Source organism: Crinia signifera, chromosome 11 (genome assembly GCF_055691185.1).
Source record: "Crinia signifera chromosome 11, ASM5569118v1, whole genome shotgun sequence".
NCBI classification, from domain to species: domain Eukaryota; kingdom Metazoa; phylum Chordata; class Amphibia; order Anura; family Myobatrachidae; genus Crinia; species Crinia signifera.
In genome coordinates, this window is record NC_139227.1 from 30,086,144 (window position 1) to 30,103,862 (window position 17,719).

Here is a 17,719-nt window from a genome sequence, read left to right on the forward strand (position 1 = left end):
GTCTCCTGCAGAATGCAGTTGGGGAGGTAACTATGATGTAAAGTGTAATGTGGGCTAGGTGAAATGAGGGAGATTGCTAGACTAATGAGGGAGAGAGGGAGATTGCTGCTATGTCAGGGAGTCTCCTGCAGAATGCAGTTGGGGAGGTAACTATGATGTAAAGTGTAATGTGGGCTAGGTGAAATGAGGGAGATTGCTAGACTAATGAGGGAGAGAGGGAGATTGCTGCTATGTCAGGGAGTCTCCTGCAGAATGCAGGAGGGGAGGTAACTATGATGTAACAGTGTAATGTGGGCTAGGTGACATGAGGGAGATTTCTAGACAAATGAGGGAGAGAGGGAGATTGCTGCTATGTCTGGGAGTCTCCTGCAGAATGCAGAAGGGGAGGTAACTATGATGTAACAGTGTAATGTGGGCTAGGTGAAATGAGGGAGATTGCTAGACTAATGAGGGAGAGAGGGAGATTGCTGCTATGTCAGGGAGTCTCCTACAGAATGCAGGAGGGGAGGTAACTATGGTGTAACAGTGTAATGTGGGCTAGGTGACATGAGGGAGATTGCTGCTATGTCAGGGAGTCTCCTGCAGAATGCAGGAGGGTAGGCAACTATGGCCTGCTGCCTTTATAAAGTAATTTACAAGTGTATACATAGGACCTTATTCAGGTCCGTTTGCAGATTGCCTGCATTTGCACGGGGTCCTATGATTGTACTGTGCGTAGGCAGTGCGCGTGCACCCACGGCGATCAGAGTGTTTCGCCGGATGCATGCACCCAACACAGCGGGCGGGGGGGGGCAGAGAGGGGCGCAGGGGGCCAGGCAGCTCCATTAGCATATGGAAACGCCCTGAGCATTCTCATGCTAATAGGGCATGACGCGGGTGCGGGGGGGGGGGGGGGGGCGCAGGCAGCTGACATCCCTGTAGAACATCTTTTTGCGGTAAATTTTGCATCCTGCACGGATCAGCCAGATCAGTCAGATCAGTCAGATCAGTCAGATCAGTCAGTGCAGGCTTATCAGTGTAAAAATAATAAATAATAAAACATCATAGGGTCCCCCCGTCTGACTATAACCAGCCCTATGGGAGGCTAACATAGAAGGTTATAGTCTGTTTAGAAAAAAACACACATAAGGGAAGACATATACGACAGCACAATGGAGTCGGTAGAATCGGTATGGGTAGAAATCAGAGCTAATATAAAAGTGGCTAGAAAACTTACTGTAGGAACATGTTATAAACCACCCAACATAAATACAGAGGAGGAAAAGGACATCTTGCTACAGGTGGGAAAATCGGCCAGCTTAGGGGACATTTTTATTATTGGCGACTTTAACTACCCAGAAATAAATTGGAAAGATAGGTCAAGTGAAGGGAAATGTTTTACTGGATGCCATGAATCACCACTGTCATGAATTGGGGTGTTAGAAACACTTTCCTGCCTCTCAAGTGTCTCTCTAGGCTTGTTTTGCACTGCACACCCAGGAGGATGAATACAGATACACACTCTACTGACAGTCCAGTGTCTGGTCAGCGCGTCAGTGTTACATACTGTAGCGTTCACTACCATACTGTAGCACACTCTCCTGATTCTGCTATGGCCTCCTCAACCCCTGACACTCAGCACTATCCTTCGCCATTACTGCAGGCCGCTGCCATGATGCATACAAACCAAAGTTCCCTCCATTCCATTCCAATTATTATTGTTTCATATTTGCAAGTCTTTCACTCCTCCTATCCTGCCTACCCTACCCCTCCATCCGTTATGGGCTAGATCGCATAGCACTGCATGCGATCTAGCCCACTATTTTGTTTACACTATGCCTTGCTATGGGGCCCTCCTTTTTTTAGCCAAAGAAAGGCCCCATAATTTAATTAGCTACTATGAGGAAGTCAGTAGGTGGGTGGATTAAGGGAAATCTGTTGATGTAATACTTCTTGATTTTGCTAAAGATTTTGTGGAATTGTGGGCCCAGGTGCAAATATATGCTTCAGCCCCCCCCCCCCCCCTACTCAAAATAGGAATATTGTGCACTAAAGGTGGGCGCCAAGGTGGCGTAGATCGATAATAGTGTCGCAGTGTCCATTATACACATTAAACCACATAGTAGCACCACTTGTACAAATTGCACCAGGTAGAGCCCCCTTTCAGATCGCATTTATAACCCGGGTTATTGCTGGGTGGATCTGTGATGTGAAAGCACCAAACTGAATAACCAGAGTCAACCAACAGGCATTTCAACCCGGGTTATAAGAAGGGTAAAACCCGGGTTGGCCTGTGTATAATGAGTGACGGGTTTAGTGTGAAAGGGTCGGAGCCAGGATCAAAATACCGGGACCGACGATAGCAATCTGAAAGAGCCCCTTAGACACACTGCGCCCGGATTACGCACACCACAATGCCCATTACATGTTATAACAAAACACGATTTGGGAGTGTTCCTTGGGCACTTTTAGATGTTTAGGAATCTTTCTCAATCGGGGTGATGTTACCCAAAAAGGAAGAAAAAAATGCAATAGTGCGATACCACAATAGAACTTCCTTTATACTGTACATACACTGTATTAAACACTAAAATTGTAATAATTCGTACCAGAAGACTATGTCTACAGATAGGTAGACAAATGCGTATAATGGGGGAGATCACTCCTTCCAGCAAACTGCTTTTCTCAAATTCACCGAGGGATGTCACTCAAACGGGAGATAAGAGACCATCATGGTGCAGTAACATTTATTAAAACAAGATAAAACTCTTTGGTACTTGTTTCCTAGCACGGCCACACCGATTTCCATCGGGGTGGTCGTGTCGGAAAAATCGCGTTGGTCGCATCGCATGCGACCAAATCGCATGCGATGTGACCGACCCGATTTTTTAATTGAATCAAATGTGAATAGGGTCCCTGGGAACTTCACAGGTATACGCGTCCGCTCGCCACGCTTCGGGCTTGGTGGCTCGCTGCGCTCGCCACACATTATATTCTCAACTCCACGCCGACGTGGATAGTAGGGGAATGAAAAGGTCGGAGGACGCGCACCGCCGTGTCATATTGGCCCATTTCACATTGTTTCCTATGTGAGATGGACTTAATCAAGTCCATCTCATCTTGTGCCATTATAATGGCACAAGACCGACGCGATGCTCCCGATTTCAATGTTAAAAATTATTTTAACATTGAAGCCTATGGCAAAATCGCGGGCATCGCGTCGGTCGCGTTGGGGGCAATGTTAATGGCCGCGACCGACGCGATGCCCTCGATTTTTCCTTTGCCGGCAAAAGTTCCCGGTACACGATGCCCGCGATTGTGGCCGTGCTAGGAAACAAGTACCAACTCTTTTATACAGGAAAAGTAGATTACAATGGACTCTCACCATAGACTTATGACCACAAAGTCTGTAGACAATAAGCGCAAGATGTAACATACAAGCAGGCGTCCCAGGAAATGTATGGAAGCTGGTGAATGGTTCAAGTCCTCTGCAAACACCTCCTGTCACGTAAACCGACCGGTTTCGATACCATGCGGTATCTTTTTCAAGCTATGAGGATATGGTTACCTGACTCAGGTTAAATACCCTCCTCATTAAATAAACTAAAAGTCCTGCCAGACATAGATTACCTAACTACTATTGCCACAATGAAAAAGTCCACAGTAACACATGAGGTCCGTTCCATATTTTAGCGTCAGCTCCTTATGACGCAATCTCTTTCGCTTCAGATTCCCGCCGTTCTTAGCTTCCACCCAGACACTTCTGGTTTCATACTTCCGGCGGAAGTGACCCGTGCTACATACAGTGTATGTTGTCATACACTGTAAAGGCAATTACACATTGTCACACACTGCAGTACACATTACACATTATGCCACATACTGTAGTGCTAATTACACATTATGACGCATACAGTAATGACCATTACATACTGTAGCACACAGTGAGGCCCATTTTACATTGTCACATATGTTTATTGCCCATTACACATTGACACACACCGTAATGCCCATTACACATTAAGCCACACACCTAATGTCCATTACATATTATGCTCCCAGTAATGTCCCTTACTTATAATTTTACCAGTAATGCCCCTTAAACCTTGCCCACATTAGTGCACTTTACAGAATTGCCATATTAGTGCACACTACACAAAGCCATGGCGGTGGGTAGAGAGTTGCCATGTGCTGCTCAACCACACGATCCAGCACTCAGTGCTGCAGCCTGATCAGCATATTGATATATCAGGCCCTGTAGTTGTATTAATATTTAACAATTTAACAGCCCCCTCACTGTAGTAATATTAACAGCCCCCTGGCCTCTAATAAAAATGTCTGCACAACCCCCCAATCCCACATCCCCCCAGACATCCCCCTCCCTGCCCCTGCACCCACCCACATGTTGCTAACACTAACAATTGTATAGTTTGTTACAGGCAGCGTCCCCTGAGGCTGAGCTGCTCCATTTCACAGCATATATATATCAGCGCACCCTGCGTACGCTTATGTACTTACCCCATGGGCCCTCCTTTTTATCTGGCTCTGCTGGCTGTGCAATGTGAGTGGCTGGGGAGTTGAGCAGCCACCGCCCCTGGCACTCATCCTGCCTCCAGCTCCCACAGCCTCTGGCCCAGCAAACTACTGCACCGCTATCCTGCACCCCCTTGGCACCGGCTCCCCAGCTGCGACCACTGCACCCTAGTTACAGCACTGCCCGTTAGTGCTGAAATCCCCATCGCTGTGTTTACCTCTTCCTCTGCTGCAGACTGCCTGCCGGTGCCACTATTGCTGACGTCCCACCCGTGCTACTTCCAATTGCTGCTCACTGACTGCTGTGCCCCTTTTGCCTCCAGGAACTCAGAAGCAGTGGCGGCGGGAGGTTGGCAGCCCACAAAAACAGAAAAAAAGACTTAGCCTGTCAGGGGGGTTTCTGGGCAACCAGAACCCCCTCCCCCCCGCGTGCCCCACTGCGTCCCCCTGTACCTCTATGCCCCATTACCCCTGCACTTCTGCCCCCGCTTGTTACCGATGCACAGTCCACATACATCCCTTAACAGCTATCACCATTCCCCTGTACCCATCGCACACACACACTACTCCCCCTGTCCACCCACATATGCCCCATATGCACAATCGGGGACAGAGAGTGGTGGTAAATGGCATACATAGCTGCTGGGGTAAGGTCCAAAATGGAGTCCCACAAGGTTCAATATTGGGACCCACCTTGTTTAATATATTCATTAATGATATTGGAAGTTACATTGTGAGTAAGATTGTAATATTTGCAGACGACACAGTGTAAGGAAATAAACTCAAGAGAGAATATGGATACACTACAAAGTGACCTAATTAAACTGGAAAAGTGGATTGAAAGGATGAAAATGCGGTTTAACGTTGATAAATGTAAAGTAATTGATTCTGGGAACAAACACTAGCAAGCTTTTTATCGGCTAAATGGAGTTATTATAGGGAATTATGCTGTAGAGAAGGACTTGGGGGTCATCAAATATGAAAAATTGGGTAATAGTGCACACTGCTCAAGTGCAGCAGCAAAAGCAAACTGGACAAAACTCTGGGCTACCTCTCACCCGCCTCGCACCTCTCCAATCCATTCTTAACGCTGCTGCTAGGCTCATCTTCCTCTCCCGCCACTCTACCTCCGCCTCCCCCCTCTGTCTATCTCTTCACTGGCTCCCCATTCCTTTCCGAGTTCTCTTTAAACTCCTCACCACCACCTACAAGGCTCTCTCCTCCTCCACCGCTCCTTACCTCTCTTCACTGATCTCTATCCACACTCCCTCCCGTCCTCTTCGCTCCATCGCTGACCGCCGACTGACCTCTCACCTAATCACCTCCTCCCACTCCTCGCGCTGCCCCCCTGCACTGGAACAACCTCCCACCACCCATCAGGCTTTCTGATTCCCTTACCTCCTTCAAGCGCTTCCTCCACTTTTTTCGACTAGCCTATCCCTCCTCCTAACCTCTTTTGATCCTCCTATCCTGCCTCCGTTCCCCACCGTTCCTACTTATCCTATTGTTTTTCGTTTGTCCACCCACCTATTTTTAGTATGTTAACTCTTATGAGTAGGGTCCTCCTTCCTCACGTACTCACCCTACCTCTTTACCTCACCTGTGCTCCTGTCCTGTTCTTCTCTTCCTCTACTTCATCTTCAGTCTCCTCGACAATTTTGACACCTACTTCTGAACTGATGCTGATTTTAGTTCTAGCAGCTATACCCCTATTTATACTGTATTTTTCAACACACCCTGTACGTTACCTTGTAATTTGTTTTTTGTTTGCTATGTACGGCGCTGCGAACACTTTGCGGCGCCCTATAAATAAACGTACTACTACTACTACTGGCAGCCTGATGTCTCGATTCCCATCGTGAGGAGAGAATGGTGAGCTTCTCATGGGATGGAAGGCTCCAAAAATCAGCAGGTGGTGGTGTCCCTTTAGGAATCCAGTTGGTGAAAGTACCAGTTTGGATTTGAGGAGATTTGGTACAAGTGATATGGCAATATTTGTAATCCACAGAAGGTCCAAGAGGGGTGTATAGGCCTGGCGCGTTTCGTCATCCACAGATGACTTTATCAAAGGTGTCCACCACCATCTTGTTTCTTTTTCCAATTGGTGAGACCACACTTGGAATACTGTGTTCAGTTCTAGGGACCACACCTTAAAAAGGATATAAATGAATTGGAACAGGTACAGAGAAGGGAGACTAAGCTAGTAAAAGGTCTCGAATCACTAGGATACAAAGATAGGTTAACCAGGCTGAAAATGTTTTCACTGGAGAAACGGAGGCTGAGAGGTGATAGGATTAGTATGTTCAAATACAGGATTGGGAATCATATGGAACTGGGAGATGATTTGTTCACTAACAGGCCTATACTTAGGACACGCGGGCATGTACTGAGGCTCGGGAAAAATAAATTCCATACTGAATTAAGAAGAGGGTTCTTCACCATTAAAGCAGTAAAATTCTGGAACTCATTGCCGGTGGGGGTGGTTACAGAAAGTACTGTTAATGAATTTAAATAAAAACTGGATGCATTCTTGGCCACTAAGGGAATCATATAGCTATGACTTGCTGAAGTCAGTAGTTACAAGTCAAATAGGTTGAACTTGATGGACTAACGAGGGGGGGGAGTGTGGAGGTGGCTCCCGCCCCCCCCCCCCCCGCTGACCTAGCAAACAGGACTGAATTAGTCCCTATGTACCGAGACTAAACAGCAATGGATACAGTGTATAAACAAGTTCAATGGGGCTTTTTTAATTTCTCTTTTACTAGCTGACCCACCCGGCGTTGCCCAGGAAAACCTTGGTTTTTTTTATCATTTCCAAAATTGCAGTAAAATGTCGGCTTATGCTGTGCCAGAGGCCCAAGATCATAATTTGTTAAAACCTTCATCATAATGTTAGAATGTTTGCATTGATACTCAGTGCCAGCAATGAAATCAGGTGTGGTGTTGTTCTTGTTGTTTGAAAAGCACCACTCCTGACTTGATAGCTTGTGTGTGTTGATGAATTCCACATACACTCCTGAGATTTAGCACCATATGATGCATTTGTGTTTGTGTGTGTTGTACTGTCTTTGTGTGTGTTGTAGTGTATGTGGGTGTGTGTACTGTGTATTGTGTTGTGTGTATCTCCCCCCCTCTCACAACCTACCCCCCTCTCCTCCTCCTCACAGCTATGTGCAGCAGCAGCCATGGGGGGGGGGGGGGGTTGTTGGGAGCTTGATGTAGTGATCCGGGCAGCAGCTGTCAGCGACGTCCATCCAGGCAGCAGGTGCGACTCTGCGGTTGGGGCGGTGATCCGGGCAGCGGTGGGTTGGGAGTTTGATGTTGCTATCCGGGCAGCATGTGGCGGGGATCCGGACAGCAGCATCTGTCCAGACATTGGCACTTCAGACCTTGGTGTAGCGCTATTTGCCGCCAGGCAGGAAGCGCTGCAGATTTTTAAAAGACTGTCCGGACACTGATTGGCTGAGCGTACGGCCAATCAGTGTCCGACCAAACTTTTCAAAATCAGCAGCGCTTCCCGCTCGGCAAATAGCGCTACATCAAGGTCTGAGTCGCCGCTGAATGGACGGACGCCGCTAACAGCAGCTGCCCCCGATCCCGCCATCTCTCAGACTTGCATGCACACACATCCATGATGCTCTCATCACATTACACACATATATCTTCTCATGTATTTAGATACCAGTGTTGTATTGCAATTGGGGATGGCAATTAGTTAATTGAATGCAATAAACAACATACACTTTGGGTAATTGGGTAATGGTTTGTGCATTACTTCCATGCGGATTGGTGCTGTGGCGTGTTAAACAACAGCAGAGCCTGTTCGCTCGGCCGTCTGCACGCTAGAGATCCGAGCGGACAATGTACGATCCGTACGCACAGGGTAGCGTACATGCATTAGCACGCCACTCCCCTTTGTGTGTTGATCTGAATGATCGGCTTGCCTTCGCTCCCCGTGTGCGGTCCGTTCGTTTGGCTGTGACGAATGTGTATCCGAATGAATCAACCAGAATAAGGGCCATAGTTCTGGAATGAAATAAAGCAACAACATGCTGTCAGCAGAATTCCTTAGACGTGGTATGACACACTGGCTGGATGAGCTTCAGACGTACACCAACCTTGTGTCTAAAGTTCTATACCATTAGTCTTATCTTGTGTTACCAATTAAGATTTCATCTTAATTGCAGCAATCACAAATTAACCTATGAGATAACTGGGGCAATTGTGATTATAAGAATTGGAAGAAAGGTTTAATAAATGTTTACAATACCATAAATGTTCAAAGAACAGACTGACAATTCAAGTCCAAGTACTTACATCTTTCCTTGGTATTATGATCATAAATATAATTAAATCTGCAGAAGAAATCACCATACACGTCTTTTTTTCTTTTACCGGTCCTTCAACAGTTGAAAACGGTTGTTTAGACAAATTGATTAAATCAAGAGGATTTAACCAATTTGAATGACCATTTTGTTTCACTTTCCCGCATTTGGTAGCAAAAGGGCGATTATCATTTGCACTCATACGTTACCAGATTTCCGATCTAACCAGTCAACTCGTTCAATGATTGGAAAGATAATCCTTAGATTGTGGCGAGCGTATTTCCTAAATCAGTTATTATGGATATACTAGAACTATGCCTATATAATGTAATACACATTGTAAGTAACTGTATATAATATTTATTATAGCTTAGTATTACTTCTCTTTTTAATTGTTGAGTTGGTACTTGTGTACTAGCCAGGCGCCCTTCGTATCGCAGACCATATCACATGCGATGGTATGCGACGCGACGCGATATCGGCCGATGTTGTACAATGGCATACAATTTTAAAATTGGGGGATTGGGTGGTGGTGCATCGGGCGGCGGGCGGATGATTTGCGGATTTGCCTGGGGCGGACGGGGCTTGCACCGGCCCTGAGCAGGACCAATGTTTTCTTCCTGTTCTTTTCAAGGTGTCGGGACACGGAGCATAGCTCCGCCCCTGACAACCATGAATCCCTGCCCATAAATCCTGATTGGCCCACGGGGCAGTCAGTCAAAGAAAATGGATGTTCATCACATAGTTTGTTACTATCAATGGCTGGGTGCAGTATCACCATCGATGGCAACCATCAATGGTGACTGCACCATCCGTAAACTACAGTAGCATCTGCTAGTTATAGGCTACAGCAGAACTGTGCACAGTACTAATAAGCCCCAGATCCGTTACGCTACCTGGCTTTATTTGTCTATCTGGTGATTTATAGCACGGGGATAGGACACAATCTGGCTTGTTACCCTACATCCCACCATCATTTCATATTTCCAATTTTTGTACAAATTTTCTGTCTTCTAGTTCCGATGTGTGCTAAACAAAAATATACAAAACAAGACAACAAAGCAGGACCTGTCCTATTCTATATTCACCTTCTGGATGCCGTAATTGCGCAGAGACAAACAGGAACACATTTGGCAGGATTATCTCTATACAACACCTGGAAGAAGGGAGGAATACACCCTTATCTTCTCTCTCCCAAACAATGCTCTGCGGTAATTCCAGCTGTCCACTCTTACAATTGTAGTACCGAGCTGTTTTTTATATGGATATTGTGTGCCCCAAAGAACAATAGCATCTGTGATTTAGTGTTTATTTTATGGCCTGGTGAAAACACAATGGAGTGAGATTGGCCGATGGGTAGTGACATCACTCATGATGAGCCATTAGGGATAAGCAGAAAACTTGCTGCAGATATCATTAGAGGGAAGCACAGAGTGCATGCAGCACCATGTCGGGTACTTACCTTCAGGTGGGCCTAAGACTTCTAACCCTGTCCCATCTTGCTTTTCTAATCCATGCAGGTTCCACGCCTTGCTCTATGTACCAGGTGTCCTACAACAACTCCTGCTATGAGTTTGTCCGCCTTCAGCGCACCTTCCACAGTGCCCAGTCCTGGTGTGAGAGAGGAGGGGGGCATCTGGTCTTCATCCATGACCAGGGGACGCAGGATTTTCTAGCAGAACATCTGTCTGAAAATGTGGATTGGTGGATTGGTCTGGTTCGCAGCTCACAGCCCGGGGGTGACTCAGGTAAAGGTAGATTGTTACGTTATTGTTTTCTGATGACTTTTATCAGTAGTGTGTCACTCGGGGCCAGTTGTTATCAAATGGAGAATGATAAACAGACAGCCAATCACATCCTAACTGTCATGTTACAGGCTGGGCTTGAAAAATGACAGGTAGGAGCTGATTGGATGGTTGTTTATCACTCTCCACTTTATCACTTTTTGAAGCTTGACTGTATTGTAATGCTGCGGGGGGAATGGATAGCGGTTTGTACGTAGCCATGGTAATGCCTGGAATAACCTCTCGGGTCAGCTACCAGTGTCCAGTATATATAATTTTTTGAGATCCTGCCAGAGATGTTCTATATTAAATGTGCCTAGTACAGGTGTATGGGAGTTTGTGAGGAACAGTCCTATGTTATTCCCATCAGTAGCGCACGCAGGGGGGGTTTCTGAGTACCCAGAAACCCCCCCAGGAGTCTCAGGTCCCTAGGCTGAAAGCTGAGGGTCCCCTCTTTCCATAGGTACAAGAATTTTAAAAATCGGCCCTTGGGAACCGGAGGTATCTAACTTCAAAGCAGTGGTCCCCATCCAAGCCTGTTAATTGCTTTTCCGAGTCAGATATTTCAGGTTCTGTCTGACTTAGAGTTTTTCTGAGGGTATATTCCAAAAGCTGGGACTCTGCTCCTTTGATGGACATTAGTAGCTTGTCTCTACAGTTCCCTGAACCAGAGATATCAGCCTTCCAGCAGCTGGTTACTGCTCCAGCTCCACACACCTGGTATGTAGTTTTATATACTCGTTGGGAGATTGCTCTGCCTCTCCTGAACTCTCATCCCCTAGTCCCCAGTACCATTTGGTAGGTGGGATTCTCTTGTTTTTAATTCCATTAAAATCTAAGAAATCTATTACCGGGAACTGGAGATATCTGCAGTCAAGCAAGCTGTCCTCCCACCAGAAAATTATGAATAATAAGCCCACTCCACTATAAACCCCTCCTCTGCATATTAAACATCCTCTACCACCCTGGAAGTTATGTATCAGGGCCCCTTCATTCAGCCCAATAACCCCTTCTCCCACCCCATCTCCCACCATCTGTGCAGTAAAGGGGTAATTAGTGGAAATTACGGTACTCTTTACCTAGATGGGCGCCCGCGATTGAAATCGCGGGCGTCGGGGGTAAAAATCGCGGTCATCGCGGCCATCGCGGGTAAATCGCGGGTACATAAAAATCTGCTACCCGCGATGACCGCGATTTTCCCATAGGGAACAATGTTAAAAACAGTGATTGACCGCGATTTTAATGTTAAATGCCTCAATGCCCGCGATTTGGCCATAGGAATCAATGTTAAATGGGCCACAGAGCCCTAATAGTCACCGTGAACTCTGAAATGGCCCCCGCAATTGTTAACGCCACCCCACGATCAACGTGAACCCGAAGCGTGGCGAGCGCAGCGAGCCCGCGAGGGGCGGCGGTACGCGTCCTCCGACCTTTTCATGCCCTACTATCCACTAGGGCGTGGAGTGAGAATAGAATAGTGTGGCGAGCGCAGCGAGCCACCGAGCCCGAAGCGTGGCGAGCGCAGCGAGCCCCGCGAGGGGACGCGGATACCTTCACAGGCAGACGCGTCCCCTCGCGGGCTTCACAGGTGTCCGCGTCGCCACGGACACCTGTGAAGCCCGCGAGGGGATGCGTATAACTGTGAAGGTATCCGCGTCCCCTCGCGGGGCTCGCTGCGCTCGCCACGCTTCGGGCTCGGTGGCTCGCTGCGCTCGCCACACTATTCTATTCTCACTCCACGCCCTAGTGGATAGTAGGGCATGAAAAGGTCGGAGGACGCGTACCGGCGCCCCTCGCGGGCTCGCTGCGCTCGCCACGCTTCGGGTTCACGTTGATCGTGGGGTGGCGTTAAAAATTTGGGGGGACATTTAAGGGTTAATTGTGGTTATTTGGGCTCTCTGGCCCATTTAACATTGATTCCTATGGCCAAATCGGGTCCATTGAGGCATTTAACAGTAAAATCGTGTCCATCTTGCCTTTTAACATTGATTCCTATGGCAAATCGGGAGCATTGCGTCGCGGGCATCGCGGGTACATTTATGGCCGGCCGCGACGCGACCGACAAGATTTCCATGTTTAACATGGGTTTCAATGGGAAATCGCGGGCATCGCGTCGGTCGCGTCGCGGCCACACATAAATGTACCCGCGATGCCCGCGACGGGCGCCCATCTAGGTAAAGAGTACCGAAATTACTGATCCAGGCCCTACATGCTGAGCAGTTGATATAATACCTCCTACCACCTGGGGGACATTAAAGCTTTTCCCACCCCTACCGCTGGAGGATCAGTAGGGGCCCCAATACATTGTTAGGCCCAACAATGTAGTTAGGCCTACACTGCTGTTGATGCCCCTGTATGTAATATATATATATATATTATTATTTATATACATTTGGTCTATCTATAATACTTTAACTTACCCGGCATTTACTGGGTCACCTAAGTGTCCATCTCCGTGCTTTGCTCCGCCCCTCTGGAAACCCCCTTCTGAAAATCCTGCGTTTGCCACTGCCCATAGAGGCAATGAAGAATCCATGTAGACTGTATGGCATTTGCCGAGCACGTGTTGCATATTTTTACACTGTGCATTCCCAGGAACAAGTATTTCCATGCACGTGTGAGACTTTGTAAAGGCCACGGTTTAAATCCCAATAAGAAGTTGCTTTGGTTCCCTGTGTTGCTGGTAACAATATACATCCTGGCCCTTATTCTGGTTCACTCGCAAAGGCAAATTCCTTCTCAAATGGACAAAACCATTGGCCTTATTCTAGTTCACTCTTTCTGACAAAATCATTCTTAGATGGACAAAACCATGTGCACTGCAGGTGGGGCAGATGTAACTTGTGCAAAGAGAATTCGATTTGGGTGGGGTTTTACTTCAAAGTGAGATCTATATTGCAGTGTAAAAATTACGCAGCTAGTATTTTTTCTGCACAGAAACAAAATAATAACCCACCCAAATCTAACTATCTCTGCACGTGTTACATCTGCCCCACCTGCAGTGCACATGGTTTTGTCCATTTGAGAAGGAACTTGCCTTTGCGAGTGAACCAGAATAACCCCCTATGTGTAACAGTGATAGCCACAGTTGCTGCATTAATGCTTTGATTCTTTCTACAGAACCACTGACCTGGCTGACTATGTCTAATATAAGTTATAGTCACTGGAAAGATAAAGATGCCTCTACCGGCCATGGCAAGTGTGGCTACCTAAAGAAAGAGTCCGGCTACCAATGGGCAACAACCGACAACTGCACCCAGGAGTTATTTTTCACTTGTGAATTCGGTGAGTGATTCATCTTTCATAAGTTTGGCTAATTGTGCGTTGCAGATGCAGACGCCATTATATTCCAATTAAGATGGACTATGCCATATTACGCACCACTTCTGACACAGCGGTGGTTACACAGTACCTGAGCATGCCAGGGATTCTCAACCACAGCTTAAAATGGTGGGACTTTTCCCCTTCAACGGGTTCCAGTCCCCACTTTTGGCCACACCCTCTAGGCCACGCCTATTAGGACCGGGGCTTGAAGAACTCCTGGCAGCCATGCTTGTTATGTTATGTGATGAGGCCGTGGTTTTGTAAACTCCACAATATAACAGACTTTCTGCAGAATACATGTATAATGCTCATTTTCACGTATGATTTCCAGCTGCGATATCACCCCATAAAACAGCTACTCTAAAAAGGTCCATTTTACTTAGATAGACATAAATAAATAAAAGAGGAAAAGAGGTCTTAATACATCCGAAATAAACAGGTTTTTTTTAAATAGTTTAAGAACTAAAAGGTAAAATCATTTCATACTGTACATTTATTCCCTTTTAATTTTTTTTTTAATAATAGGTATCTATGTCACCTAATATAGGGCCTGATTCAGAGGTTGTACGCTGTCGTAACAGCCAGAGTGATAATATGGAAATTATATGTCAGCCTTCCCCTTGTGCACTTTCAATGTCTTCGAACAGTGCCACCAGGGCATAAAGTGGGTCGGGAATGCATTTCTCTATGCCACCTAAGCAGTGCCAGATTAAGCCCAGGGCACTTTAGACACTTCTCAATTACTGGCCGCAAACTGCATGGGAGAATATTATACTGTCAAAACACAGAGTAAAGACAGTATAAACTTGGTCATTGGGTAACCTCAGGGGGGGATATATAGATAGAGGTCCCTCTGTTCCTTATTCTGTAGGACTGTAGGAGTCCCAGTGCTGCCTCTGATTAAAAACCCTCCCATGACTAGGCTGCTGCTGTCCTCCATGGGCCTGAGAAGCATGTAATGAGCTCCACCAATCTTAGCTCAGCACAAACCTCTCAGCCTCTGCCCTCTTGTGCATGGGACTTAGTCAACTCCCAGTAAGGCACTGCACACTTGTGCAGTCAGTGTGCCTTGGTACCCGATGCTCAGCACCATTAACCATTGTCACATTGGCAGATTGGTGAAGTTTTTTTTTTTTTTTTTTTTAAATACATGCCAACCACAGGGGGCCCCTAGCTAGAGGAGGCCCAGGGGTACTGACCCCTTTTGCCCCTGCTTTAATCCGGCCCTGCACCTAAGTATACTCCCTCCCCACCCCCTATTAGGCAGAGACAGTGCCAGTGGTAGGGTTTTTGGCACCCCCCTGCAAACTAGAATGCTTTTCTGTGAGAAACTGTGCAGGGCCAATGTAGAAGTTAAAATGTTCCACCTCACCATTAGAGGTGGTAAAAAGTCAGTTACCCTCTCACTTTAACCCCTGAGTGCCACTATCAGGGGAGGCCAGATGTACTAAGCTTCAAAAAGTGATAAATCGAGGAGAGCAAAGGCCCAGCCAGCCAGCTCCTAACTGCCATTTCATCACTTTTTAAAGCTTTGTATAGCTGGCCCTGGTTCTGCGCACTCCACCACCGATGCACTATTATGCGCACAACTCAGTGTCTCCATGTCAAATTTGTCTAAACATGGCCTCTGTGTCTGCGGATCTGCATTTGGGAACTCTGCCACGATCATGCACAGATGCAAACTCGCACGACCAGGGTTCGCTCAAGACGACGCCCTACAAGAGAGCAAAAAGCTGGCAGTGGTGGAAATAGCCTTTATTTGATTTAGATTCAGCAAATCTGTTTTTTTTTTTTTTTCTATTCATTCATTTGCTATTATTTTTAGAATCTGGACATACGATTGCCTGTTATAACCAGAATGCCACGGTACAGTGCGGGTCCGGAGAAGTGGTACAGATTACCGACAGCTTTTATGGGCGCAGGAGTCCGTATTTGTGTACCCGGGAGAGTTCCACTGTTTCCACAAGCGGGTGCAGCTGGGACAGTGTCAGAGAGCAAGTCGCAGGTATAGTTATTTGTCATTGCTATGGGACGCTACCATTGGGATATGCTGTGTCTATAACTGGTAATTGTGCACTAGTTTAGGCATTTGTACAGAAGTAAACTCTCGTGCTAAAACCTGAGGAAAATCCGTGGTCTTGACCACTCTGAAGCTTGAAATTAGATCTGTGGAGTAATCAAGTGCTTTAGTACTTTTTATAAAGCACCAGATATACAACCCCCCAGCACTACGGAAAATCATGAAGTCTGGGAAAGGGGGGACGCTGTCACTAACAGCTTCCAATAGTTAAGGGCACCACATAAAGGGCCAGATGTATCAAGCTTCAAAAAGTGATAAAATGGAGAGTGATAAAAAACAGCCAATCAGCTCCTACCTGTCATGTTAAAGGCTGGGTTTGAAAAATGACAGATAGGAGCTGATTGGTTGTGTGGCCCTAAAGGTGCCCACACACGCACCGATCCCGGCGGTGCCATGCTGTACGATGGGGTGCGCGCTCCCGCGGCACCTCATCGTACAGTACAAAAAGTATGTGCTGCACATACTTTTTGTACTAGCTTTTTGTAGCATAGCATCGCATCGCATGCACATCGTATGCACAAGGCATACGATGCGATGCTATGTGTGCTAGTTAAGCCCACAACGCACGCCGGGATCGGTGCGTGTGTGGGCACCTTAAGAGAGAGAGGAGTCTTCCAAATAATTGTCCACCTTAGTTCTTGTTGTGTAGTGATCACCAGTCTTGACCAGTCATTTTACCATACCATTTTTAACTCACATAATAACACCTGTATTCATGGGGAAACACACATAGGACAAAGGCTAGTTCTCTATTACATATGGTCAACACTCTCCCCGCTTCGGACCTGTTCACTAGGCTGCGTACTGTATGTTCGCAGCCTAGCAAACAGGTAAATGCCACCCAGCCGAGCACCCCCCACCCCCTCCCCGCTGATTGAATCACCATCGAAAGATTTCTCCTGCCTTTGCTAAGAAAAGTCAGCTTGGACTGACTTTTCTAGCTCCCCTTATACACCGTATACTGGGTGGAGGCTGTCGCCATGTGACGTTAGCTGCCCGTCACAAGCAGGCATCGACAGGCTTGTGTCTGCAGAGGTACACCCCCTGTTTTTATGGACACACCCATAAAACACTTGGCAATCCCCTGCCCCCACCCTTCCTGCCCCTCCAGGACTGAACAGCCGGGTGAGTGTGATAATTGTAATATGAATCTCAGAGTCCTCAGTGTCTAGTGCAGTAATGGCTAACCTTGACACTCCAGCTGTTGTTGAACTACACATCCCAGCATGCCCTGCATCAGTTTTAGCATGGCCAAATAGTAAAACTGTACCAGGGCATGCTGGGATGTGTAGTTCAACAACAGCTGGAGTGTCAAGGTTAGCCATCACTGGTCCAGTGCCACAGCTCTGTAGAGTCATGTAAACAACTAAAGACCCCTGCATACATTATATGATGTTCTGTAGTTGAGTAGATGTGAAGCTTCTATTGAACTGCTATTTAAATGTTGCTGATTAACATGGGATCCTGGGATTAGCCTCCCTAATTTAAAAAAAAATGCCCTGTGGGAGGTAGGGGTGTGCAGTGGTGCAGGCCCAGGGTTGCTGCCGAACGTGGGCGGCCGGGTGCAGGGGTTACGCCTGCACAACGTGACCTCTGTCTGTCACACTATGCACAGCCGCACGCTGGGAATCGGGATCCGAGGATTTTGGGGCCAATTCCTGGGATCCCGCCGATCCTGGGATTGGCCACCCTTT

The 17,719-nt window shown here is 47.0% G+C and overlaps 1 protein-coding gene across 1 annotated transcript in view; it reads left to right on the forward strand.

Annotated features, from left to right (window-relative positions):
- The first annotated feature begins 10,369 nt into the window (after positions 1-10,369).
- Positions 10,370-17,719, forward strand: part of LOC146046157 (polycystin-1-like protein 2) — a 73,387-nt gene continuing 66,037 nt past the window's right edge. The window contains exons 1-3 of the mRNA XM_083165374.1: positions 10,370-10,585; positions 13,742-13,906; positions 15,771-15,950. Of these exons, the coding sequence (XP_083021500.1) occupies positions 10,375-10,585; positions 13,742-13,906; positions 15,771-15,950 (556 nt within the window). The 5' untranslated portion in view covers positions 10,370-10,374. The remainder of the gene's footprint in view (positions 10,586-13,741; positions 13,907-15,770; positions 15,951-17,719) is intronic.